The 25,305-nt window shown below is 39.7% G+C and overlaps 2 protein-coding genes and 1 pseudogene across 2 annotated transcripts; 2 read left to right on the top strand and 1 right to left on the bottom strand.

Moving 5' to 3' along the window:
• Nucleotides 1-1,595: 1,595 nt before the first annotated feature.
• On the bottom strand, nt 1,596-5,362 carry LOC127533245 (uncharacterized). The gene is made up of 7 exons (XM_051945829.1): nt 4,789-5,362; nt 4,467-4,682; nt 3,973-4,302; nt 3,646-3,876; nt 2,296-2,556; nt 1,884-1,971; nt 1,596-1,771 (listed from the first exon to the last, which is right to left on the bottom strand). Exons 1-7 carry the CDS (start codon nt 5,171-5,173, stop codon nt 1,624-1,626), a joined length of 1,659 nt encoding a protein of 552 aa, XP_051801789.1. The 5' UTR covers nt 5,174-5,362; the 3' UTR covers nt 1,596-1,623.
• Nucleotides 5,363-12,205: 6,843 nt separating this feature from the next.
• LOC110970422 (retinol dehydrogenase 8-like) lies at nt 12,206-18,417 on the top strand (annotated as a pseudogene).
• Nucleotides 18,418-20,004: 1,587 nt separating this feature from the next.
• Nucleotides 20,005-23,761, top strand: fbxl18 (F-box and leucine-rich repeat protein 18). The gene is made up of 6 exons (XM_051946090.1): nt 20,005-20,229; nt 20,360-20,709; nt 21,046-21,181; nt 21,265-22,343; nt 22,845-23,063; nt 23,177-23,761. The coding sequence occupies exons 1-6, from the start codon at nt 20,089-20,091 to the stop codon at nt 23,331-23,333; spliced, it is 2,082 nt and encodes a 693-aa protein (XP_051802050.1). The 5' UTR covers nt 20,005-20,088; the 3' UTR covers nt 23,334-23,761.
• The last annotated feature ends 1,544 nt before the right edge of the window (nt 23,762-25,305 follow it).

Below are 25,305 nucleotides of genomic sequence, written 5' to 3'. Positions count from 1 at the left end.
ATCGCCACAGCAACACCATCCAAAATACTGCATGGATACCATTGACGTTTTTTACCTGCATGTGTGTCAGAATTTGTGTCAAATTTGGGACGTTTCCATGGTAACAGGTAAATTTAATATAATGGGAGATTTTTCACTTGGGCCCATTAGAATAACATGAGGAACTTCAGCCATCGCCACGGCCACACCGTTAAAATTACAACATGGTTACAATTTGCCTTTTTTGATCGGGACCACATGAAGGAATAGTCACCCAAATTTCATTCATTTCTGACAAACTAATAATTTTACTCCCCATACAGATATTATTTTGATTCTGTAGGGGGCGCTGTAACGCCAATTGTCAAAATTTCACTGTCAATGTGTCCAGGAAGGAAGGGTCAACAAGTGTTTAAAATTTGGTTCTGATTGGAGTCGTTATGTACGAATGGCAGCCATTTATCACGCACAAAAATGACAAAATTTTACATCAAATTTGCGGCATTGCCATGCGGAAACCGTGAAATAAAATTTGATGATTTGGATAACCTTTAATTGTCTACTTGTGTAGATGGTGTCCACCAAATTTCAGCTCATTCGGAGAAGTGCGCGATCAAAACGAACATTTTGTACGACGTCCTTGAAAACGCTGACTCAGCATTTTTGAAATTTCAATCCCAAATAGCTACCTTCCTGTTTGTCTGAGGGTGGGGTCATAACAATATTTTTTGTTTGTCCCGACAAGACGCATGTGTGTGCCGAATTTGGTGGCTGTACGACAAAGTTGATGTCAGAATCCCTCCCATTGACGCAATGCATTTTGATTTTTGCAGGTGGCACTGTAGAGACAATTTTTAAGTCCCAACTTTGAAACGCATATTAAAAAAATTTTTTCGCCAGAACTGAAAAGTGTGCAAAATTTAGTGAGTTTTCGAGCTGCGCGCTCAACTCGTCGTTGTCTATGTTGCGAAAGCAATAGGCCCTTCACCCTACCAGGGGCTTGGGCCTAAAAATCTTCTTGATTTAGCATCAAGGGGATTTGAAACCACTAATTTACTGAAATACGTGTCTCAGTGGTTCTATGACAATAAAGACTTACAAAACGTCTCGCTAACACCATACATGGAACAGTTTGATTGTTGGTTGTTACATCAATAAAACAAGCAAGTGAACTTGTTTTCATCTATTCTATGACTTGAACTGCACTCAACGTATAAATCTAGTTTCTGAAGCTGAAGGTAAACATATTCATGTCCCCACAGCCTCTCCTGTGCTGCTTCAGTGTTACTACTTTGTCTTTCCATCAGGTCATTCTCAGCTCTGCTTCAACTGCACATGAAGAAAATCACGTGAGATTTGGGTGAAGTACTTGTCATGAATGAAATGTGAAGTGAAGTGCAGGAGCTCTAACCTGACTGGACTTCACTCCAGGTCTTCCTGCTCCTCTGTGTCGTCTGTCTGTGCTGCAGTGACGTCCTTCAAAGCTGGATCATTCTCAAAGTCATGAGAGTCCAACTTATGGAGAGATGAAATGAGCCGATGAAAAGGGCTTCAGTCATGAAAACTGTTCTTATATTTGAGATAAAATGATTTCCTGAGTTTGTGCTTATTATAGAATTACTCATTCCTGAACTTCTAATTCACTTAAACTGACCTTCTGTCCTCATATTCCAAATGTGCCTGAACAAACCCATTTATTCTGATCATACCAGTGTTATCAACAGCACCTCTCACCTCCATCATTTCTACAGCTTCATTCTGTTCAGGTTTTACATTCACAGTTGTCTTCTTCCTGACAAAACAAAGAACAAATAAAAAGTACAGATTAAAATGGAATCATTGACTTTAAAAATAAAATGCTGAAGAATAATGAAAGACCAGTGACGAGAACTTTATGAATTTACCTCGTCCACAGACTCAAGACAAACAGCGGAATCAGCATCAGGACCACCAGGGTCAGCTTGATGATATTCATTATATTTGTTGACTTATCTACAAAATGAAACACACAGAGAGCAGACTGGTCTTAGCGGTACGATTGGATTGATAAATAAATTTTCCAGAAGATAATGTTAGTCAGTTAGTGTCGTCAGCCACTGATATGATACTGTTTCCAAGTATAGTATGTCCAGAAAACCTCATATTTGCTTTACACCATGGAAAAGTTGACAGTTTTGCTGATGATACAAATTCTGCATTTCTAAACAAGTCATTGAGCCAGGCTGTTGTTGACATCCTGTGTGGAGTTTCTCCCTGCATTATAACTGATGCTGTGTTCTGCACTCTGCTGCAGTGTTTCAGTGAACAGAAACTTACCTGCCCAAACAGTCACATGTACAGAGACTGTCTGACGTCCAAAGATGTTCTGAGCTTCACAGGAATACTTTCCACTGTGTTCAGCTCTGAAGTCAGTGATGGTGAAGATCTGTCCTGAAGCTTTTGGTGAGTCTTGGTTCTCCTTGTACCAGCTGTAATTAGCTGCTGGGTTAGCATCACTGCTGCAGGTCAGATTCACTGAACTTCCCTCCACTATCTCAGCAGAGGGACTCACCGACACAGAGGGAAGCTTTGGAGCATCTGGAGGAGAAAAACACATGAAGTCTGAGATGAGACTGATCATATGAACACAACCTGTTTTATTTCTTAATCACTCATTTCATCTCAATCATTAAGTTTGGAGAACAATTTCTGCCCAACCGCCTCTGATTATCTCCAAACTTTAAGGCATAAAAATTGGATATTTATAACAATAAATGTGAAACTTTAGCTTGATTTATTAAATATCTTTTGAGATACTTTTTTAAAATTATGTTTTTTACACATTGAAATGTTTGGATGGCAAAATGTGAGGAATTATTAAAAATAAAAACCTAAAGTTTTCACTGTTATTTCTCATTATGTCGGTGATTCAGAATCTGTAATATTGAACAAAAAATCAAGTTGATTTGATTATTGGTGAGTTGATTTTTTTTTATTAAATTAAAAGAATATAATAAAGCCATCATGAACAGTCCGATCTTTGAGCACACATTAATAACAATTTAAAATTAATAATTTAATTATGAATATGAACAACTTAATAACAAAAATGAAAAAGGTTATTTTCTGTTATTAAAAACCTTTATGACTGATTGAGCAGGTTTGACAACTTGTACCACAAAAACAGAAACATGGCAGAGAGCCTAACCGAAGTAGAACCAAGTTCTGGAGATCAAAATCAAAAAATGAAGACTATGAACATATTGAAGAAAAATATTATTATTATTATTAAAACTTCAGAGTAATGAAAATCCAACAAAATAACCTTTTATCAATTCTATATGTTTTGTTTCATAAAATTGTCACTTGCAGCTAGAAATGTTTCACAAAATGTTATGAGTGTATTTCTGCATTTTCAATATTTTTTTTATTGTGTTCTTAAAGAGGAGACTTTTAATGGTGGCTTCAAACTTTTTCATACTTCAATTCACCCATAATCAGAGACGATCAAATACTTAGTTTGAAGAAAGTTTTTGTCTTGGCTTTAAAAAAAACATTTCTTGAAACTGTTTATTTTATTCTGTGACATCTTATGTGTTGGATCTTCTGTACTCTGGAAATGTCTGTTTCATAATGATGCATTTTGTAACTTTGGTAACTGAATGAAACAAAGAACAGTAAACTCACACACTGCATGAGAACGGAAACGCTCCTGTCCTTGTACTGCACAGTAATAGCTGTCTGAAGGACCAAATGTCTGCAGGTATAGATATCTTTTTCCTTCTTTAACTTTGAGGCTGTTATTGTACCAGTTAAAGGAAGAATTATCAGACCGCTGACAACTGCTTTGACATGTCAGCTCTGTCCAGGTAGAAAACTGGTTGACTGATCTGCTCACATGGACCTGGAGCTGTGGATCTGTGAAAAACCAACAGAAATGTTAGTTTAGAAACAGATGTCAACACACACTCATAGAAATGTTTATAATATGTTGACTTCCAGTGAAAATGTTACCTTTGACAGACAGAGTGACTCCAGGTAAACCAGTATATTCCCCATGTTGTTGGTCTGTTATGAATCTGAACTTGTACTCAGCTGAGTCACTTTCTGTCAGATTTCTGATTGTCAGACTGCAGACCTTCTGATCGTATTCAACACGACCTGCATACTGTGGATCATCTTTCAGTCTCACATATTCATCATCCTTCCTGTTACTGAACCAGAATGTTTCAATAACATTAATTCCAGGTGGGTGTGTGTAGCTGCAGTACATTTTCACTGTTGATCCTTTGAAGGCACAGATGTGAGTAGAAGAATAAGTCACATTCCAGGCATCCTTTACCACTGTGACACACAGCAAAGCAGAAACCAGAGTCAGATTCAGGACATCAGAGGACAGAGGTGAATATTTTTTGTAAACTATTTAGAAAGTTCACTGCAAACACACAGTCATGGTGGTTGTGTGATCAGAAAATACAAGACACAAGACGTCTGAGAAGTAAACTCACACACTGAAGGAGAAGGAGAGTCCTCATGTCCTTTTACAGCACAGGAAATTCTGTTTGTGGGGTGAAAGTAACTTAAATAAAACCGAGATGTTTGTCCAACAATGATGTGTCCATTGGAGTACCAGATGTAGGACTGAGGGTCTGCTAGAGGACAACTGCTCTGACACTTCAGCATGACTGAGAAATAATATATTTGTGATCTGTTCACCCGGAGATCTGGATCAATAACAAGGAACACAAATGTTTTAAACATAACAGGCAAAACACATGGAAGTATTAAGAAACTCAAAGTAACCCACAGAACTAAATGAATAAATGTTACCTGTCACAGACAAAGTGACTCCAGGTGATCCAGTGAAACTTCCACCTGGTTGGTTTGTTGTGAATCTGAACTTGTACTGAGCTGAGTCGCTCTTTCTCAGGTCTGTGATTCTCAGAGTGCAGTTGTTGTTTCCACAGTTGTACTGTACACGACCTGAATACTCTGGGTCTGTTTTCAGATCCATATAGATGTTATTACTGTCTTTAGAAAACCAGAATCTGCTTTGGACTCTAGTTTTCAGGCCATCTTTTTCCAAAGGGTAACGGTAGCTGCAGTGTATTTCCACTGTTGATCCTTTGAAGGCACAGATGTGAGTAGAAGAATAAGTCACACCCCATTCATCCTGACTGTGTATCACTGTAACACACAACACATCAGAAGTCATCACATTCACACACAACAGTAAACACACTTCCTGTTATTTAGTTTGAATTCATTGCAGCATCAGAAAACTAATTGATATGAACTTATTTTGGATTTCTGACCTACATTTTAAAACTCATTTGAGGGAACAATGTGTCCTGTAGAACAAACAGTCTGCAGTTTTCATTTCAACTAAAGACACATGATGAGCCTCCTTCATGCAGAGGGGAGGGACTCAGTGAAACCACCTGCTGAGATGACTGATGAAAACCTGCAGACTGTCTACTTGCTACACAGCAGGACACATAAATAGACTGATCTTCATCACTGCTGCAGGCTTCATCTCTGATCAGCTTTGAAAGGATTTCACACTTAAAATTCACTTTTACAAACACGTCTGTATGAGGAGGAGCAGCATTTCAACAGGGTTGTATTCAGATCACAAACAAATGTTATCAGGTCATTTCTGCACAAAGTCAGACTGAACACAGAGATGAAGGAAATATAACTATAAATAGTTCATTAACACATTCTAGAGATCTGACACCAACGCCTTCATGTCACTTTGTCACTTTAAATCCTTCCAGATGCTGCTTGTAGAGATGTTTGTGAGAGCAGACACATCATTTCTTTCAACTCAGACATCAGTAGTCATCAAACTAAAGGGGTTTTCTGAAATTGCTGCTTCATTTTTTATTGCAGGTTTTAAAAGAACAATCATTTGAATTAAAAAAGGATTCTCTTTAAGGCAAATATTCCAGGTAACATCGTCAGACTTGTGATTTGCACATATCCAATGATAAAATTCAAACAATTTAAGTTGAAACCCCCCTGAGGATGCATTCAGATCAGCCTGTTTCTTTCTCCACACCAGCCTCCAGAGGCAGAGCTGACTGATTTTTAACATTTTTAAAAGTAAAAATGGTCCTAAAATGATTCAACAAGGTTGGAAGCTGTATTTTGGCCTTCAGACAGTGAAAACAGATTTCTGGACAGAAAAGACAAATAAAGTGAAAACTGTTATGTGACATCAAACAGTGAAACCATCAAACACATCAGTCATTGAATTATAGATTAACCGTTTAAATGCATAATTTATATGGAGTTTACCATAAAAATTTTAAAACTCGTATCTCACAGGAGAAGGTCGGCCCTAAAAAGTCAAAAATAGTGCTGTAAAGTGATTTTATGTTTTATCATGTTTAAATTTTAAAGTTCTTTTAACCACAATGTTGAAATTTCAGTAAAAACAAAGACCAGTTCATGAACTAAGCAGCTGTAGTGTGATTATCATTCAGTGTGTGAGACTCAGAAAGTGAATAACAATCACTGACTTTTAAACAACAAAATGAGAAGTTAGCAGTTTTAAAGTTTAGTCAGATTGGACTCTGTTCTTCATCCTGAAATCATCATGATAAAAATCTCTGCATACAGAGGTAAGAAAACTTTTAGTTCCACTCAACAAAACCTTTTGTGCATCTCTGATGATAAATGATGCTGAGAAAATCCAAACGTATCCAGTAATTTACAGTTTTTCCTCAAACACTTTGACTGCACACTTAAATTTACAGTATCAGTGTAAAACAACAGGATTATGTGAAAACATGAGAAAAGACACTAAACTGTGTGTTAGCAAATTAGAAAAAGCTCGACACCCAAGCAAGACGTCACATTTCAATGAGATACAGAGAAAGTCTGGTGCTGCAGGTGGAGCTTTAGTCACTGTATCAAAGAGATCATCGTTTTATCCGTTAATCTCACAACATGGTCACCCTCTGAGAATAAATGAATGACTGAATGACAGAAATATTGTACCACATCTATGAGTAGATCCACAGTACCTGTCACAGCGAGGAAGAAGCACCACAAATCCTCTGGTTGTAGCAGTTAAACTCATGGCTGCTGCTCTCATCTCTGTGTGAGTCAGTAAACATGTCTGCACATTATTAATAAAGGAAACGACTCACTAACACCTTCATCTGCAACGCAGAAGGAAGTTTTCTTTAAAAGATGAATTTTCTCAGAGGACTTTATGCAGAAGACAGAAGCTGTGGCTGTATGTGTAAAAAATTTGCCTAAGTTTTCTTCCTCTTTCTTTCATTTATAGATATGATTGAACAGATGCTGTTAGATTAAAACAAATGGGCAGAATAAATGTGAGAGCATGATAAAGTAGTTTTAGATTTGTTGGAACCAAGCAGTGTCATTTACCACATCCTCTAGAAACAGAAGAAAGACATGAGAAAGAAGAAGTTGTGACTTCTTTTCACCATCATTTATTTAAGTCTCAAACTCACAACTGAACAGTTCCACATACTCTTCATCAGGGGTGAAAGCAGTTTTAAATTCTTGCCGGAACTATTAGTAATAGTTCCGGACCGTTCTGGCTTACTTCCACCCCATTCCGTCGATGCTAACCATTGTAAATCCTATTGAAAGTTTTTCAGCCAATCACAAGAACGTGAGGAATTTCAGGTGTAATTTATTGCTCGCCCCAGTGCAATAAATCAAGCGCACCTATTTGCTATTGGCTGCGACTGGCCATAACAATCGCTGTGTTACGGAAGTAGACACGCATGCGCACTCACGTACTGCTGAGTGAACTCCGGTCGATATCCATGGATAGCAGGCAGGCCGGGCGGCGTACCGGCGTTTGCCTGGGGACCAGACAGCCTTTATATTGTGTATTACAAATACACATACAGTCAGTCTGGAACTGCTCCATTGAACCAAATCTAGCCCAGAGGCGGGACTACCGATCACAGCTTGAATTGGAGAGAGCCAATCAGCGTAACACATGTGTGACGCAATCACTCAGCGACCTAACAATTGCCTTTCCGCCATGATGTTTTGTAGTTTTAACAGCTTCCTTCGCCGTACAGGGGTCCTGAGGAAAATCTAAGCTCTCCCTTTCAACAGTGGAGGGCAGCATTACGCATTCTATCGTACAGCCTGCCGGAATTAAAAATACATCCTTTTTAAAAAGAAAAGCTTTAAGAGCTGCTTCTTGTTGAGGTTTTAAGGACAAATTCAGCCCGTGCAAAACAGAGGAAAGCGCACGAGAGAAACCTCGCTCTGTTGCGGTCGCCAACTCGGCCCTGAAGATGACGCATCGTTAACTCCCGCCTCTGGTGCTCTGATTGGTTCGGTCTGATCTGCTCGGAGCTTGAAAACCTGTCAAAATGTGTCAATGGAGGAGGGCTTGAACGGGAATACAGTCTAGCTAAGCTAGGCTATACCGGCGTACCCATAGATACCGGTGGAAGAGCGGCGTTCCGCCACCAGATCTTTTGCCGGTACGCAGTTCCGGACCGTTCCGGCTTACTTTCACCCCTGCTCTTCATACAATGAGTAATGTGTCTGTTGTTATAGTCTATCTAACGTACTAAAGAGCAGAAAAACTATTTATTGCCATTTATTGCCAATTAGGGCCATTAAAAAAACAGGGGGGCAAATGCTATTAGTTATTTTTTGAAAGGTATACATCTGTAAATAGTAAAAATGTATGATAGCAGTGTGAGAGTGGTAGCTTTCGGTAAAATATTGGCATGTCTGATATGCAATGTCGGTCCTTTTGATAGTTTTTGCCCATGATGACCTTTAAGAGAATTTCTGTCAATAACTTAAAGTAGAATAAAAATATCATGACAAATTTGGTCTTAATTTAAAGCCAGGAGACAGGTATTTAAGACAAATATTCATATGTGGTAAAATGTAATTTATTTGAGATGAAATTTGCAATTATATTTACCCCTACCCCTTAAAATTTGAAAATATTTCGATTTTGGTCAATGTTTATTGTTTGTTTTCAACAATAAGGTTCTTAAGAATAATTATTTGACCTTTAATACATTGACCAAGGCCTTTGGTACAAAATGCATATTTGTTAATGACTTATTGTGCATATTTTGCTGCAGATTTTGAGGAAATTAGAAAAGCAGTCGATCAAATTATGATTTTCAGCCGCACATACTTTTTGAAGAACATTTTGTAATAACTGTTGTTCTACTCAGGGTAGAGCTACAAATAATATACCATTAAAAGCTAATGCAAATATACTTTACCCAAAATAAATATTTAGGCCTATCCTAGAACAAGTTGGCCACAATATGTTTATTTGTTTACCCCTACCCTTAAATTTACTGATACGTTTGCACTGTGGGTTTCATTAGAATACTTATGCAGTGGTATAACAACCAGATAACAATCATGTCCACTAGGGAATCAAATATAGGTCTCTCTCTCTCTCTCTCTCTCTCTCTCTCTTTATATCTGTTGGCAAGACAAGCATGTTTATTACAATTTAATCTCTCTTTGTTTCTCTTAAACTATATACAAAGTCTACATGAAGCTCTTTTTCTACAAAGCATTATAACAATAACGAAGAACGCATCGTACATGGTGACCACAAGGAATAAAACCAATGTTTGTGTTAAGCTAATATTGAGTTATCATATACATGACATAAGGGGAATGTTTCAATATCTACAGCAGAATATGTAAACATGGCGGAAACCATTGGTTTATAGACATATTTTACTGATTATGAATAGCCACTCTGTACACTGTGGAAAACCTCTTACACAACGTTGAGCTTGCATATGTTATAGTTTTTAAGGTTGTGAGAATAATTTAATAATCAGGCTCGTCAATTTCGTCTTCACTTGATATGTCCACTTCACTTTCTTCCTCATCATTTGGTTGGTTAGTACAGGTTTTAAGTTTGCACATGTGAGTGCACCTCAGTCCATTTGCAGTGCAATGTACACTCAGGTGCTTTGCATGACCTTGAGCAACTGCATGACAGCAATTCCAGGACCGAAGATGGGGCTGGAAAACCATCCATCCAGTCAATAGCTAGCTTACTTTGTCCTTCAACTGTTTCCATACTCCACCCGTGGCCCAACTGGGCTTGGAACATCAGGGTGACTCATTAAACAACGTCGCCATAGTAGCAGTTTGATAATTCGCTCACTGAATGTGTTTGGTATAGGCAATCCTGACATGGTGGCAGTTGATGTGATTCTACTTCACCCTTTTTTGTGCAAAATAAGTGATACCCGCAGAATCATGTGATTTTTGCCACTTTGCTGTTGGACACAATACAACTTGCATGTGAAACTCTTCTGGTGCCCTCGTACAAAGCCGTACATTCCATTCCTTGCCCAGTTGACTGAATGCTTCTTGTGTTGCCTTGGTCCTTCCTAAGAAGTTTCAAATGCTCAAGTTTACCCTTTCCAGCAAAGTACTGACACTGTCACATCCCCGTAAAGGCATGGATGGCTAAAAAGTCCTTTAACACACATTAGGGCCATATGCAGTTGCCACTTTACTGACAATAACGTTTTCTGCACCGAATATGAATATTATCTTAAAGGCCTATATCGTAGCTTTTGATTAAGCCCATATTTGTAATAATATCTTCAAACTGTCAGAAGATATTAGCAGACATCCACTTAAAGGGCACTGTAGCCAAATACTGTAAAAGGAAAACTTACCATGTATAATCAAACATGCCAATATTTACAGAAAGCTACCACTCTCACACTGCTATCATGCATTTTTATTATCTACATATATACACATTTCAAAAATTAATTGATAGCATTTGCCCCCTGTTTTGGTACCAGTGACCCCCTCTGGCTGAGAGACTAATTGGACAATCATTGTTTAAAGACAGGGTACTGTTGGATTAGGTTCATTTTGTCGTTGTATACTATACGATAGTTTTACTTATTTAAACCGACAATTCGAAAAGAGTTGTTTTACCTGCTGGACATGTTTCGACGTCACCAAACGTCAGATGACGCTCTGAGGAAGACAGCAGAAGCTGTTGAAACATGTCAGCAAGGTAAAAACAACTCTTTTCGAATTGTCGTTTAAATAAGTAAAACTATCGTAAAGACAGGGACTGGCTCACCTGCAAACAATCATCTCCCACCAGAAAAGATCAGACCACCATTCAACGCTGGACTGTTGAACAACCACCAGTTCAGGCCAACATTGTGCTCCACTTTGTTACCTTGTTCTATCTAATCTGACTTTCCTTTGTGTTGTCCTCTTTGTCACTCCCTGTCTGCTCCTGTTGCCTCCTGCTGAAGCCACCTTTCACTCCATAGTCTATCTGGACCTGGTTCACCTCCACAGATCCACACCTTCATCTTCACCTGCTGCATAAGAAGCCATTCCTGCCTCGTTACGCTCATAGACTGCAGAAGAAAGACTTTGTAATTGTAATCACATTGTAATCCAAAAAAAATGAAAAAGTCAAAAAAATTGTAAAATCACTTTTTATCTATAATATCTGGTCTCTTCAAGAAGAATATCACTTTCAGCTACTCTGGAGGAATCTGTTGAGTTCAAAAAGAACTCAACAGAACCTTTCCTTCACAAAGGTTCTTCAAATAAATATTTTGTGGTGTTTGAGCTTCCAATCCCAACTCATCATTATGTTTTTTTTTTTGTTTCAAAACCAAGAACTAAATTTTGACAATATTGTAGATGTTCCTAAATAAAATGAAGCGGCTCTTTTTACATTCAGGTAAATATGCAGCTCCTCATCTGGGCACAAATCTGCCGGCAGAAAAGATCCAAATGTACCCAAATACACATCATTCTGAGAGAGTAGCCAACAATCTGAGGGGTTAAAAGGTTCATCGGTTAAAGCAAACCTTAAAAATATGCAGGACCAAGATCAATCAGAGCTTTATAAAGCAATAAAATGATCTTAAAATGAACTAAAGTAAGCTGTAGTTGACATACACCCCCTGAGGAATCTATTGACCACCAGGTGGCGCCACATCTCCTAACTGAGGCTGCAATCCACATAAACACCAAAATTTAACCTCCAATGTTGGTATTTTGTTTATCAGTCTGTTTTTCTTTACACTGTCACATGCTTGACAGTCAAAAATCCAACTCCAGGCCTCATATTTCCAACTGTCACAGCTATGCCTGGTGCAGATTTGTTTTTTCTGTGATATTATTTACCCTCCACTGAGCCTCAGATAATCCTGTTGCGTTGCTGCAGCACTTGTCCATGTGACTGTGTGTCAGTGGGTTTTATCCTCTTACAGTCTCCTCAGATCTCCACTCATCCTCCAGCTCTCAGACATGGCGAGTCCCGGACAGAAAGTGGTGCTGATCACCGGCTGCTCCTCCGGTATCGGCCTGAGGATGGCTGTGATGCTGGCCAAGATGAAACAGAAGCGCTACCAGCGGTGAGTCTACAACAGAGAGAAGCAGTATTTCATTTAATTTGCTTAGCGTGGTATACAGACTGTATTTATGTTCCACAGCACACAAAGGAGGAAAACTGCTAATTGTCAATAATAGAATAATATTGTCTAATAGAATAATACAACTAATATTAATAAAGATATTAACAGCTCTATCTTCTGCTGTCTTCTTCTGTGGTGATAACACATAAGATAATTACATCATGACTGCAGTGTAACAGTGTTACATGGTACACATGACTATGAAGATTAAAACTGCCTCTGTTCAACTGACTGCACAGCAAAGCGAGATTCTGTTTGTAGTTTAAACCGCCACAAGCCTTAGTTTGAAACAGTAAAATGAAGCTTGTGAGAGTAAATGAGGATTTAATTTTGACAGAACTGTGACTCAATCACACATCTGTCTGAACAGGAACCTCTCTGGTCTACAGGTTTTCCTCTGCAGACAGGAGGTCAGAAGTGACACTTAACTGACTTAAAGCCTCTGTCTTCAGAATCAGAGCTGCAAATGCAGCTTAAATAATCCCAATAATAAACCAAGAAAAGTTTGCTATTTATATATTTCAACCCTAAGACTCTCAGAGACATAAAGTGAGACCAGTTTCAGAGAATTACTCTCAGTCTTAATGAAGTCACAAATGCTACAGAAGGCTGTAGTTAATCAGGTTGTGTCACTTGCATAAAATACACAAGTTCTGAAAAACAGATGTCTGAGGCCTCGACAGTTTAATAGACGTGTGTGTTCCAGGATGCCAAGAAGCAGCTTTTCCCAGTACAAATACAGTAAAATTAAGTTTTGCCATGGAGAAATGAAGTCAAAGTGGTATCAGACCAAATCTAATCCAAACTGAGGCCGTGTTCACGCCTCTACTAGCTTCCTCCCACTGCCTGTCTGTTCCATTCAAATCTGCCTCAGTAGCAGATCTCAGACACACCCTGTCTGTCCTTGGTATTAAACACTTCACTGGTTTATACAAACTGTATTGCACCTGCAGATTAACGTTTATGTTGGAAAACCAACAAGAAATAAGTAAATATGAGCTCATTTTATTCATACTGAGAGTCAACCATCGTCCCACCTAAAGTCCAACATTCGTGTTTTTTCACTTGTGAATATAAACTTTCCATCACTGTGAATCTTGTTGTTAATCTGCTGACCTGAAGGCATTTCTTCTGCTGTTCATCCATTAACTTATTACTCTGCACTTACTACTTACTAAAACTCAAGCAATTTACACATCTGCTAATTGATGTTTACGCTGTATATAAATTAATAGTAATCACTGGCATCCAAAGAAGTTGAAGAATACATTAAAAAAATATCTACAGCATGCATTTGAAAGTGAAGCACGTTTTTGTAGCCTTCAGTGGAGGTCATGCCAGGCTATGTTGAGATTACAGGGTGTTTTGTTTTCATTGAAGTCCAAGATTAGGTTTCCCAGTTCATTACACCTCCCTGCAGCGCTACACGTAGTAATATACCTCTGATCCCAACTTGACCCTCCGTTGCTTTTAAGACACCAGACAGAACGTAAAAGTCGCAGCTTGTTTGTGCTAATTATTGCCTGGCTCGCAGATCTGTATTATGGATGGCAGGCTGGTTATTCTTGGAGCAGGCAAAACTAATTCTGCTATGTAAACTGGTTACTGTAACAGGACTGTTTATGATCCTGAGAGCTACTTAAGGGCTATATTACTGTGCTGCTATCTTTAGTCGACTGTTATTTTTGAAGTGACTTCAGGAAAAAACTGCCCACAGTTTTGACGCAAACGAGCAGTTTCCATGTGCTTCATCCTGTATTTTCAATTGCTTTTCTTTGCCTCATTGACGATATTTCTGTTGCCCTTTCTCAGCAGATCTTCATAGACTTGCACTCCTTTTATCCCATATATTTCCTGTACAGGAAATGAACACAATGCAGGAGCACTCAGGATAGAAATTATCACCTAAAAACTCAACAAATATACATGTGTGCACAAAGGAAGACTGTGATTGATGCTAGCACTGGGTTATTGGCAATTTGTTAAACACTCAGTACACTCAGATTAAGTCAAATGCCAGAACACAATATTTGTGTGCATGTGTCTTCTGTCTGCCCCAAATAAAACCTCAAGCCAGTGAACTTAGCTATTATCTATTTAGAGCAGCTGCCTAAAGGGGTAGTTGTGGGAAGGGAGTGTTAAATTATTCACAAACTCACATTTGGAGCTGTCCGTGGCATAAAAGAAACATAATTCATGCAAGGGTGTTTTGGCAAATGACAAAGAGAAAGAAATAGTAACACCTGTAAACAGCTAAAAATGGCCTGGTGAAGGTTTGGTTGGGATTACAGACTTAAATTTGCAGGTTCAAGTCAGATCTTTTCATTAAAACTCCCCTTTGTTGTTCAGTGTCTTGTGTAAGGTAACTTTGTCAGTAGCTGCAAGTGTTATTATTCATTCAGTGAATGCAAATGCTATCACAAGGAACAGGAATTTGGTTCTAGACTCTCAACAGGACAGAAAAGAGTATTGTGACTGTTTACTTATTTATCCAAATAATGATCAGTACGCACACATAACACGACATGTGTTGCCAAATTCATACAAACAGTATTAGATATTAATGTAATTCCTCAGTTCTTAATTGTTTTCTCCTCGTTCACCCTGCTGTCTGCAGTAATCGCTACAATGCGTGATCTGAAACGCAAAGATAAGCTGGTGGAAGCTGCTGGGGATGCATATGGAAAAACTCTGTCTCTGGCTGTACTGGACGTCTGCAGTGATGAGTCGGTCAAACAGTGCATTAACGGCATTAAAGACCGACATGTGGATGTCTTAAGTGAGTAAAGTGAAAGCCTCTTCACATGCTGTACCTTGGATTGCTACACTGCCTGATGATGATCACTCTTCTGTCCTCGTTTCCTTCTTCTTCTCCTGTGCAGTCAATAACGCAGGTATCGGCCTGTGGGTCCAGTGGAGAGCATCCCCATTGAGGAGATGAAGAAAGTTTTTGAGACCCAATTTCTTTGGGGTGATCCGCATGATCAAGGAGGTGATGCCCGATATGAGAAAAGGAAAGGAGGACACATCATCGTGGTCAGCAGTGTGATGGGACTACAAGGTGAGGCAGGGACAGAGGAGTGCTGAGTGAGGGGAGAGGAGGTGGACGGAGCGTTAAATGATACAGGGAGTAAATACAGGTTTGTCAGCTTCAGTCTCATGGATGGGTAGGTGGTGATGGACAGATGGAGGTGTGGATGGTGAGAGGTAATATAGTTAAATACAAGTGTATGTCTTCACTAACAGGGACATACAAGTGTATGTGTGAAACTCTTCATGCTGTGAACAAATGGAAGTCAAATATGTGCTGTTTTTCTAGGGGTGGTGTTCAATGATGTGTATGCAGCTTCCAAGTTTGCCATGGAGGGCTTTTGTGAGAGTCTGGCTGTGCAACTCTTGAAGTTTAATGTCACGTGAGTAACTCTGATGCTTTCTATCATGGCTAATAAAGCACTAATGGGAAGTAAATTGAAGTGAAAAAAATCATAAAAAGTCTGACTCTAAAACTCTATTGGAAGGACAAATAGTTTTCTTCCAAAAAATATTACCTCCTCTGGGGTTTTGATGGACAGAGCATTGAATGATACAGTGATCCAAAGGGACCAATTATATAGCAAGCAGGTTTTTTTTCAGGGCATCTTATCATACACAGATTGTTCAGAGTGTTTTACCAACAAAGGTAAGAAATAAACATGTCAAAGATTAGAACAGAATAAAATAAAAAATAATTGAATTAAATCAATCAAAAACAGTACAAGAAAGCTGAACAAAATACACGAGTTACAGAGTTATTAAAAATACTAAATAAAAAGATGTGATATTAGAAACGTAAAAACATATAAAACATTAAGTACAGAACAAAATACAAAGAAATATTAAGTGAATAAAATTGTAGATGGGTTTAGCAAAAGCAAAGTTTAGGCCAGAGCAAATGAAAACTATACTCTAGTTATTTTTAGCCCTATCTATGGTAATGTTTGCCAAAAATGTCAACAAATATTGCATTGATTGCTGTTATGTTTTTGTGCAAACATAGACGGTTAATTCATATTTCAAGATCCAGCAGTTGTTGAGACATTTAATTGAAAATCTCAAATGTCAAGCTAACACTGGAACAAGAAAGAGGCGAACAAATTCAGTAGAATTCAGCTTCAGAGAACAACCGACAAACAATGTCAAATGATTTCTCCCTCAGTTGCCTTCAGAGCAGTCTTCCTGTAGCCTAGCCGCGCTAGACAACCCACGGCAACGAATTTAATTCTCTGCCAGGGTGGGTCTCGTTACCCTCCATAAGGCTCGAGGCTGGATTCTCCTAAAACTGGCCGGACCAATCACCATGAAGTGTAGAGTCAGAAGGCGGGCGTAACTAAGTGACGACAGAGGCGTGACGATTCTGACAGAAACAACCGGCGCACAATAAACAGTTATCTTTCGACTCGGCTTTGGCCACAGCCCTTAAAGATTTGAAGCTAAAATTCAACTTGAATAAACAAAGGACGGCACTGAAGTGTTTCATTGAGAAGAAAGACGTATTGGGACTTATGCCGACGGGATATGGCAAATCCTTAATATACCAGTTGGCTCCGCTGGTTGGGAAGCTAATGGGACTTAGCCACAATCCGCCGGTGCTCTCGGAACTCCGTCAGCCTATTCGTTGCGTTGATTCTTTGTATACCTACCCAATTGCTGCAGAGGGATTTGATAGACAACCTTTTAGCCCGCTTCCCTCCCTGTCGAGCTTCCCTAGACCCTTGTGCCGTCAGAAACATGGGTGTAGCATGGCTAGGCTAGTCTTCCTGTCCAATAGAGTCATAAATCCTTTAGAACTGACTTAATTAATAAGAGTTAATTTCTTTTGATTCCGATTTTAACTTACTAAATCAGTAACCTAAACTATAATTTTAACACTAATGCTGTCCTTTTCCCTGTGGAAATCATCCATCTAATCTGTTCCAGTTTTCTTATGTTCCTCCTTTGTTGTGCGTCTCTCCTCAGATTGTCACTGATTGAGCCGGGCCCAGTGCACACAGAGTTCGAAGCGAAGATGATTCAGGATGTGAAGCAGAAGGAGTATCCCGGAGCTGATGCTGACACAGTGCATTACTTCAAAAATGTCTATCTTCCTTCCTCTGTGGACATCTTTGAGACACTGGGACAAACGCCTGATGACATTGCCAGAGTAAGACTCAGCTTCACTGTATCTGATCTTTCTGTCTGATAAACCTCCCACGTCTGACTGCATATTGTGTCTTTTCCTGCAGTGCACCAAGAAAGTGATTGAAGCAAGCAGCCCGCGTTTCCGTAACCTGACCAACCCGTTGTAACACGCCCATCGTAGCCCTGAAATATCTGATGAAACTGGAGGCTTGTCTGTCCATGGCCTTCTACCACATGCTCTTTAACCTGGGTACTCTGATGCATGTCAGCATGACCGCCATGAAGTACCTCACCTGTGGATGTCTGAGGAGCAGGACAATTTCACCAAACTAGGGTATTTTCCCTCAATAAAGACACGCAATACCCCTACTTTGATGTCAGAGGATCCTGAAAAATGTTTTATACTATTATCTGTCCAAAGTATTATCGCTGTCAACTTTCCAAAATGAAGAGAACATCACTAACAAAACCATCCATAACTGAACAGCTTCACAGAGTTTATCTTGTCAAATTCCTGCTGTATATGTAGTCTGTATTGTAATGAACAATCTTCTCTGTCTTGTAATGAAACAGTCTTTCTGTACCGTCTTTTGTGTAGCATTGTCGCTTATTTATGTACAGATATTTCAGTCCGGATGAGTTTAAATATCACAAATTTAGTTGTCATCCTACCAGAGTGCCAAATGAATAGATTTGGACTTATAAGACAATATGCTGTAGCCTGATTCCATTATTTTATCCGATTATGTTCAATAATTGTAATTGGCTGAGAAAGAGGTTGTTTGTATCCTACACATCTTGTACATATTTTCAAATAATTGTCAGTGTATTGGAGCAACTATTTGGCATTAAAATTTGTTAATTTATACTTTCTGAAACTGCCATCAGTGCTTCTCACTGTTTTTATTCAATGTGTCTGTGGTGCTCTATGAGGGTCTGTTACTAAGAAAAATACCTGCAAATATATTTTTAAACATCCTATTACATTTTTAGCAAAACTTATTCATGAATTGTTCAGGAATTGCCATACACTTAGTTAGAAATCACAAGGGAATTTCAATGAACAAACATTAACCTATGCATAAAGACAACTAAAAAAACATATTGATAAGAACTGTCTAAATTGAAGTTGTTCGTTGCCAACGTTGCGGTTTCCGGGAGCTTTCTACAATAACGTACCAAATTTGATTATGTTTGCATTGTCTATGGACAATACACAAGTCATTGTTTTTTGTTTTTTTAAAAATATTTTTACTTCAATACTAAACTTAAAAAGTAAATGTTGCAACGACGGGAAGTCTGTCCGTCACTGAAAGTCTTCCGACATGTGTATGCAGCAGAAATGCTCCCGTGCAGCTAACGGACGTAGAGCCGCAGTGGTTCAGTGTAGAAGCAGGTTCGTTGGACCATGAATCGCTGGCTGGGTGGATAAACTCCCGAAAAAAACCTGCTGACCATGAGTGGGGCTGTGTGTGGGCTGTCAGAGGACATGGACCGACAATTGTAAAGGTTCGTCGGCTGACAAACCTCAGCAACACAATCGTAGTTTGTAGCGCAGAGCGATCGACCTAACGCTAGCTTAATGTTAACGCTGGTTGGGTAATTCGAGGTTTCACCCAAATAGCACTAAAACTTTTAGCCAAGTTTGGTTAATGCTTACAGACAGACGGTCGAAAGGCTAGTATTCCTCCCTCTCTTTCAAACGGTCTGCTCCTCTGTGAAGCTAACAACAAACATAATTTGTAGAAGTATTTGAACACAAACAGTCAGAGATGCTCTTGCTAGTGGTAATGCTGATGACTGATTCTTTGTTCTTAAGTCTAATTTAACCAACTTTGTGTCCATCTGCAACTTGATTTGTATTAACACATAGACTCTTTGTGCTATGAGGCTGTATTTTTTTATTTCTTGCACTTTATAGTTTTATATTAGCATAGCAGCTAATGTCACTTCCTAATTTAACAACAAAAAAATCACTATTATTATGTGATTCCCCTAAATTATTCCTCAGTTATAGTTAGTAAGGAGCTCTAACTAGTGTAAGCACTATCGTATTTATATCTGACAAAATAGCCATTAGGGAATGCCTGCTTTTTGGGAAATTTAGTCAGTGAAATACCTGCATTAATGCAGAAATTATGTAAAAGTCCAGTTAGCCCGAACACAAGCCTCTCATTGATTAGCAACATTGCCTACAATGACTTGATGATACACAGCACACATTAAAAGAAGAGCTGCCAAGGAGTAAATATTAAAGCAAAACTTCTGAAAGGGCTTAAATTTACACAGTCTCAGGGTGTAAATCACCATATTGCCCAGCTGTACCTAGCATTGTAAACAGCTCCTTTATCTTTGCTGGATCTCAAAAACAAAATCCCAGTACACAGATTTACAGATGGTCAAAAAGTGCCTGATGGTGACGCTGTTTACTGTCTCTTTCAGGCTGTATGTGACGAGGACACAATGTCTTGTACCCGCATGGGGATGTCGGATTTGCCCGATGAGATCCTTACTGTGCATCCTCCGCTACGTTCCAGTGTGTGACCTGCTGCTGAATGTGGCAAACGTCTGCCATAAGTTACACACACTGTGCCATGACAAGACCCTGCTCACAAATGTCAACCTGTCTGAAGAGTATCAGGTACACCCTCACAGTTTTCTAAAATCCTGAAGCTTGTGCGTGTAACTTTCCTTACATTAAAAAAACAAACATTTCTTTTACATTTTAACAGTTTTAACACCATTTCTTCATTCATGTTTTGTCTTTCCAGACTGAAGACCTGTTGTTTCGGCGGGTACTGAAGCAGCTAGCTAACCATGTGCAGTCTCTCAGCCTGAATGGTTGCTACTGGCTGTCTGGTTCTACCCTGGATCATCTTGCACGCTGCAGAGGAGTGACCGACCTTGATGTCATGGGATGTCGCCTCACTCCCCTTCGCTTGTCCCGGCTCCTCTCCTCCCTGTCTTTACTCAAATCACTTGCTTTTGATGTGACGGCTGACTTCAACTCGCTTTTGCTCAGTTCAGAGGCTGTGGACACCCTGAGCCGCCTGTCAGAGCTCAGACAGACTCTCTTCACACCAAGCTATGGTGTGGTTCCATGCTGTTCCCAACTCCGCAAGTAAGAATCTGTCACATTGTTAAGATTTCAAGAGATATGTGTCCAGAATATTCAAATCTTTAACATTGCTTTGTGGCTGTGTCACTGCGTTAAGCTCTGCTGACTCATATTAGAAAAAATAGGGGCAAACTTGCGCACAGTTTTGTAGACCTAACACTTTAACAGGTGACTGTGTGACACCAGAATACATCCACCTTCATGTATTTATTCCACTGGTAGAGTTGAATCAACACCAAACTAATGACACTCATCATCTAAAGTGCATGTGTATTCACATTTTTGTTCCTGCTAAGGACACAATATGTTACTGCTTGTTGGTGTGTCTTTGTGCTGTAGGCTGATGCTGCAGTTTGACATCCCAGATGTGACCAGAGAAGGTGTTGGCGTTTGCTGTCAGTTAATGGTTGGCCAGAGCAGTGTTCCACATTACCAGCAGCTGGAGGAGTTTACTGCCAGGCTGGCCCCAGGAGAGGTGAGTTTGTTAGTACGTGTACAAATAATACTTCTCCTCATAAACCTGCAGTATACGCTCTAATGTATCTGTGCATTCCATAGGTAAACCAGACCTTGCTCCTTCTCTACCTGGCAGTGTTCAGTGTTCACGTTCCAAAGCGTCTCCGAGTTTTCATCGTGTCAATTCCTGGTCCAAACCCCGCTCACTGGCCGGCTGCTCCCTCGCTGGCTCAGAGCTTGGGCCAACACGGTGACCTGGTGGCGCTGCAGCTCCCTCGGTCCTGGTTAGATTCTTTGTCACTAAAGCGAGCTCTGGAGGGAAACAGCCCCAGGCACCTCAGCTTCAGCCGCTGCCCAGCATTGTGGCCTCAGGTGTTCCGGTCGCTGCTGGAAGGTGGAGTCAGAGATGGCACGCAGCTGATCAGCCTGAACCTCAGTGGAATCAACCATGTTCCGTACTCAGAGTGCAGGAGTGTGGAAGATCAGCTGGTTGCTGGGACGATGAGGCAGCTGGCAGTTGGCTGCTCCAACATTAATCACCTAAACCTGATGCACACACACTATCATCATGAAAACTCACCTGGGCTGGATGGGGAATCACACCTGTGTGCCAGCTTGGCCAAATTGAGACACCTGTGCTCTCTCACACTGCCTGCCTGCGCTCTGTCAGATGGCTTAAACATGAATCACATCTCCACACACAACACACCTCCCTCTCCGCTGTTCCAGGGGTTAAAGAAAGTTCCACGTGTAGGGATCCGGAATTACAAGCCTGATATAGAGTCTTCTCTGTCGGGTGACAGCACCTCAGGGCTCGCTCTGCTCTTAGCTGGCTGCCCTTTTTTAGAGACCTTTGAGCTCATCGGTCCGGGTTTTGCCTCTTTGCTGCCTCGACTTGAGCCTTGCTCTCGTGCCAGTGTGGAGCCTCGTGGTATGTGTGCGTGGGCACGAGGCGTGGGCGACGCGCACATAGCAGCACTCGAAGCTTTGCCTCGATTGCATCGTCTGACTCTTGCTGGACTTCCTGGGGTGCTCAGGGGAACGGGCCTGGTACAGATGGCCAGGCACTGCAGAGACCTGCGGGTTTTATCTCTCGCCAATCTGGGATCACTGAAAATCATGAACTACACTCCTACCTTGCTGGACATGCTGAAACACTGCACACAGCTACAGGAACTCAGGTTAGAAGATGCCTGTGGGTACCATCTCACTGTAATAATACACGCTAAGTACTATTAGTGTGTATTATTACTATCCATTTTACTTCCAGATGGATAGTAAAGTTGTGATTATAATCATATGCCTTCCATTTACAAATCAAAACATTTGTTTTTAATGTTAATCCTAAAATAGACTTTCTTTAGTGGGCTATCAGGTAGACTTTCTTTTTTGATATAAGATTTATAAAACCTGCTGTTAAAAAATCCAGTAACTCATTTATTCATTTAGCATCAGCAGAATTAGTTGTCTTTTTTAATCCGGCAACTCATGCAGTCAGAATTTACCACCTAGTTCAAAGATTTGTTGAGTGAAATTTTTTGTCATTAGAGATTGTGTTTTAGATTCTCAACAAAATACTATAAATAGTACATCAGGTATTCTCATTAACACTCACTGAACAAGTTTGGATTTGTAGTTCCGCTTCGTGTTTTTAGTCATTGAACCCTGTGTGTGTTTCTCAGGTTAGAGCAGCCCTACCTGAATGCCAACACCTCGTTCTTTGAGGCTCTGTCCTGCTGCTCTCGTCTCCAGCGTGTCTGCCTGATCTCACGTAGCGGCACCTTCGACCCATCAGCCGTAGAAACCTTCATGGAGCGTTGCTGCCATGTCATCATGTGCCACATATTCATGGGCGGCACCTTAGTGGCTTGTCGGACACTGGAGAAAGTACTGCTGGACAGGTCAGTGATTGTGTTTGGCATGTTAAAATATGGGACATAATACCGTAGCTCAGACATTCCCCTTATGAGTCTAATTTCAAATGTCCCTCTTTTTCCCTGTTTTGTTCTGTTAGATTTTCTGGTGGGCGCTCGGCTCTCAGCGTGGTCATCTATCCGCTACAACATGAAGACCTTCCTTCAGTCATCAGAGATATTCCACTAACACTTCTGGATCGGATAACTCTGTTTCAGAGCCACGTGGCTCAACCACCACATTTATCACCATTGTGACATCCCCAGAAAGCTTTGGTGTGATTGGTGCTCAGCAGATGAGGTGCTCAGACAGTTTGTTTTTTCTTGCAGGAAATAAAGTTCACAAATGAAAGAGACTGACTGACTGATTGTCAACTGTATTTAGATTTTTCAGTGTGTCATCCGCAACAGTTACAGATTGCTCTACAATGATACATCAACTATGATTGTTTACATTTACATGACAGTAGTGACGGTTTTTAAAGGGAAACTTCCTCGCTCAGGCTGACAGTGTTTAACTTTCTTGTTTCAGGGGCCTTGGTTGTCGTACATCGTTTATGTTACTAAATAACTCAGTTATATAAGAAAGAAGTGCCAAATATATGAATTGCGTATTTGTCCTAAAACTTTGTACCTGAGGCTATCATTTGAAGGAAATTGTAATAAACTATTTAAATTATTTTAAATCCTTACCTGTGTACCATTTTTCTGCCCGTGTCAAACTGTCACTTTCTACTGTTAGCACAAGTTTACATCAGTAATCCACTGCTGGGGTTGGGTCAAATAAGCTGAGAGGAACAGTGACATTTTAGGTAAGCTATTTTCTTTCTTGTTGAGAGTCTGATGAGAAGATTTTACCCTTCTGGCCAAGGAAAAGTGCAGCACAGTTTTACACACTGCTGCTTGTAGACAAATTTAGGCATCTTTTCTACAAAGTCAGGTCAGTTGTTTACCTGTGTTCAGTCAGCTAAACTAAGCTCTGTACTTGGGCACACAGACATGAGAATGTTTATGTAGATTCTCAGTCATCTGGCTCAAGGTAGTCTTAAGAGTTAGAATAAAGAAGCCTCTTGGATGAGAGTAAAATGATCCTCAAACAAAGGGTCCAGTTGCTTTTTACTGAAGCTATTAAGATAGTTTTATCAATCTTTTCACCTGAGTCTGTGCGAGAAAGCAATTAAGTATCTGCTAAAACTGTGTTAACGTTAGGGATGTTGGGAATTGGCTTTTTTTTTTTTGCTGACATTGTCCAACTCTCAATTTCCGATACCGATATATGTGGGCTATTTAACTAATTATAGGGAAAATCACATATCTCCTGTCGTGGAATTAACACATCATGCCTAATTTTATTGTGATGTGAAAGGTTTTCCAAATGTAAACATTTTCTGTGCAAAATAAAACTAGTTCAACTTCAGTTGTGGAAAAAATTGGATTTTTTAAAATACTGATAGCCCCTGATGTTATTTTAATCAAACTTCATGTAAAAGCAGACACTGATTTTAAAAAACAGCACAGACAGATCCTTTAAAATGTCAAACACATTAGAAGCCCTGTGGCTCCATCAGATTATCAGATTATTAACATTTGCATAAGGAATTTGAATTTGACTTACTATGTAAATCTCCTGGCAGCTACAAAATTATGTATGAAACTTGAACACAACGTGACCAGAGATGTTCATAGATCAGGAACCAATTGTGTAGCGACAAAAAAAGAACCTTCCATGCCAGAAATTGAAGAATTAAATACATAAGCATAAAATATATTAACTTTGGAGCCCTCTGCTGTCTGAAAGAACACTTTGATCTGCTGCTATGTTGCTTTACTTGCATGATAATGGAGACTTTACCGCTGATATTTATAGTCTAATTTGTTTATAGCTTCACTCCTTCCTGTTTGTGAATTTTGACAGTTTGAACAACTAATAAAATTATTATTTCTCATTATTACTGTACCTTGTGTCTCTATAGTCTTTGTGGTCTAGATTCTCACTGTTTTGTCCTCATTTAAGCCAGGAAAAGAGGCCAAAGCGACTTTCGTGGGGGCAAATGATCACATTATCTGTATCATACACAGTGTGGTCTGTAGCAACACCCAGTCCATGTCACAGGCTTACTAATCTATTGAAGATGTAGTCGATCAGAGTGTGACATCCTAATTCGAGTAGGTGAAGCTTTTACAACAATATATTTAACTTAGTGATAAAAAAGAGATGTTTTATTTGAAT

Source organism: Acanthochromis polyacanthus, chromosome 3 (assembly GCF_021347895.1).
Source record: "Acanthochromis polyacanthus isolate Apoly-LR-REF ecotype Palm Island chromosome 3, KAUST_Apoly_ChrSc, whole genome shotgun sequence".
Classification (NCBI taxonomy): Eukaryota; Metazoa; Chordata; class Actinopteri; family Pomacentridae; genus Acanthochromis; species Acanthochromis polyacanthus.
The sequence above is the reverse complement of the archived record's forward strand: the minus strand, read 5'-3'. Positions and strand labels throughout refer to the sequence as shown.

Coding starts and splice junctions, on each gene's coding strand:
- LOC127533245 (XM_051945829.1), bottom strand. CDS start 5,173: ATGACTTCTGATGTGTTGTGTGTTACAGTGATACACAGTCAGGATGAA. Junction 3,877..3,972: donor AGTCACTCTGTCTGTCAAAG/GTAACATTTTCA, acceptor GGTTTTTCACAG/ATCCACAGCTCCAGGTCCAT. Junction 2,557..3,645: donor TTTCCGTTCTCATGCAGTGT/GTGAGTTTACTG, acceptor TTTCTCCTCCAG/ATGCTCCAAAGCTTCCCTCT.
- fbxl18 (XM_051946090.1), top strand. CDS start 20,089: ATGAGATCCTTACTGTGCATCCTCCGCTACGTTCCAGTGTGTGACCTG. Junction 20,710..21,045: donor TGCTGTTCCCAACTCCGCAA/GTAAGAATCTGT, acceptor TTTGTGCTGTAG/GCTGATGCTGCAGTTTGACA. Junction 22,344..22,844: donor ACACAGCTACAGGAACTCAG/GTTAGAAGATGC, acceptor TGTGTTTCTCAG/GTTAGAGCAGCCCTACCTGA.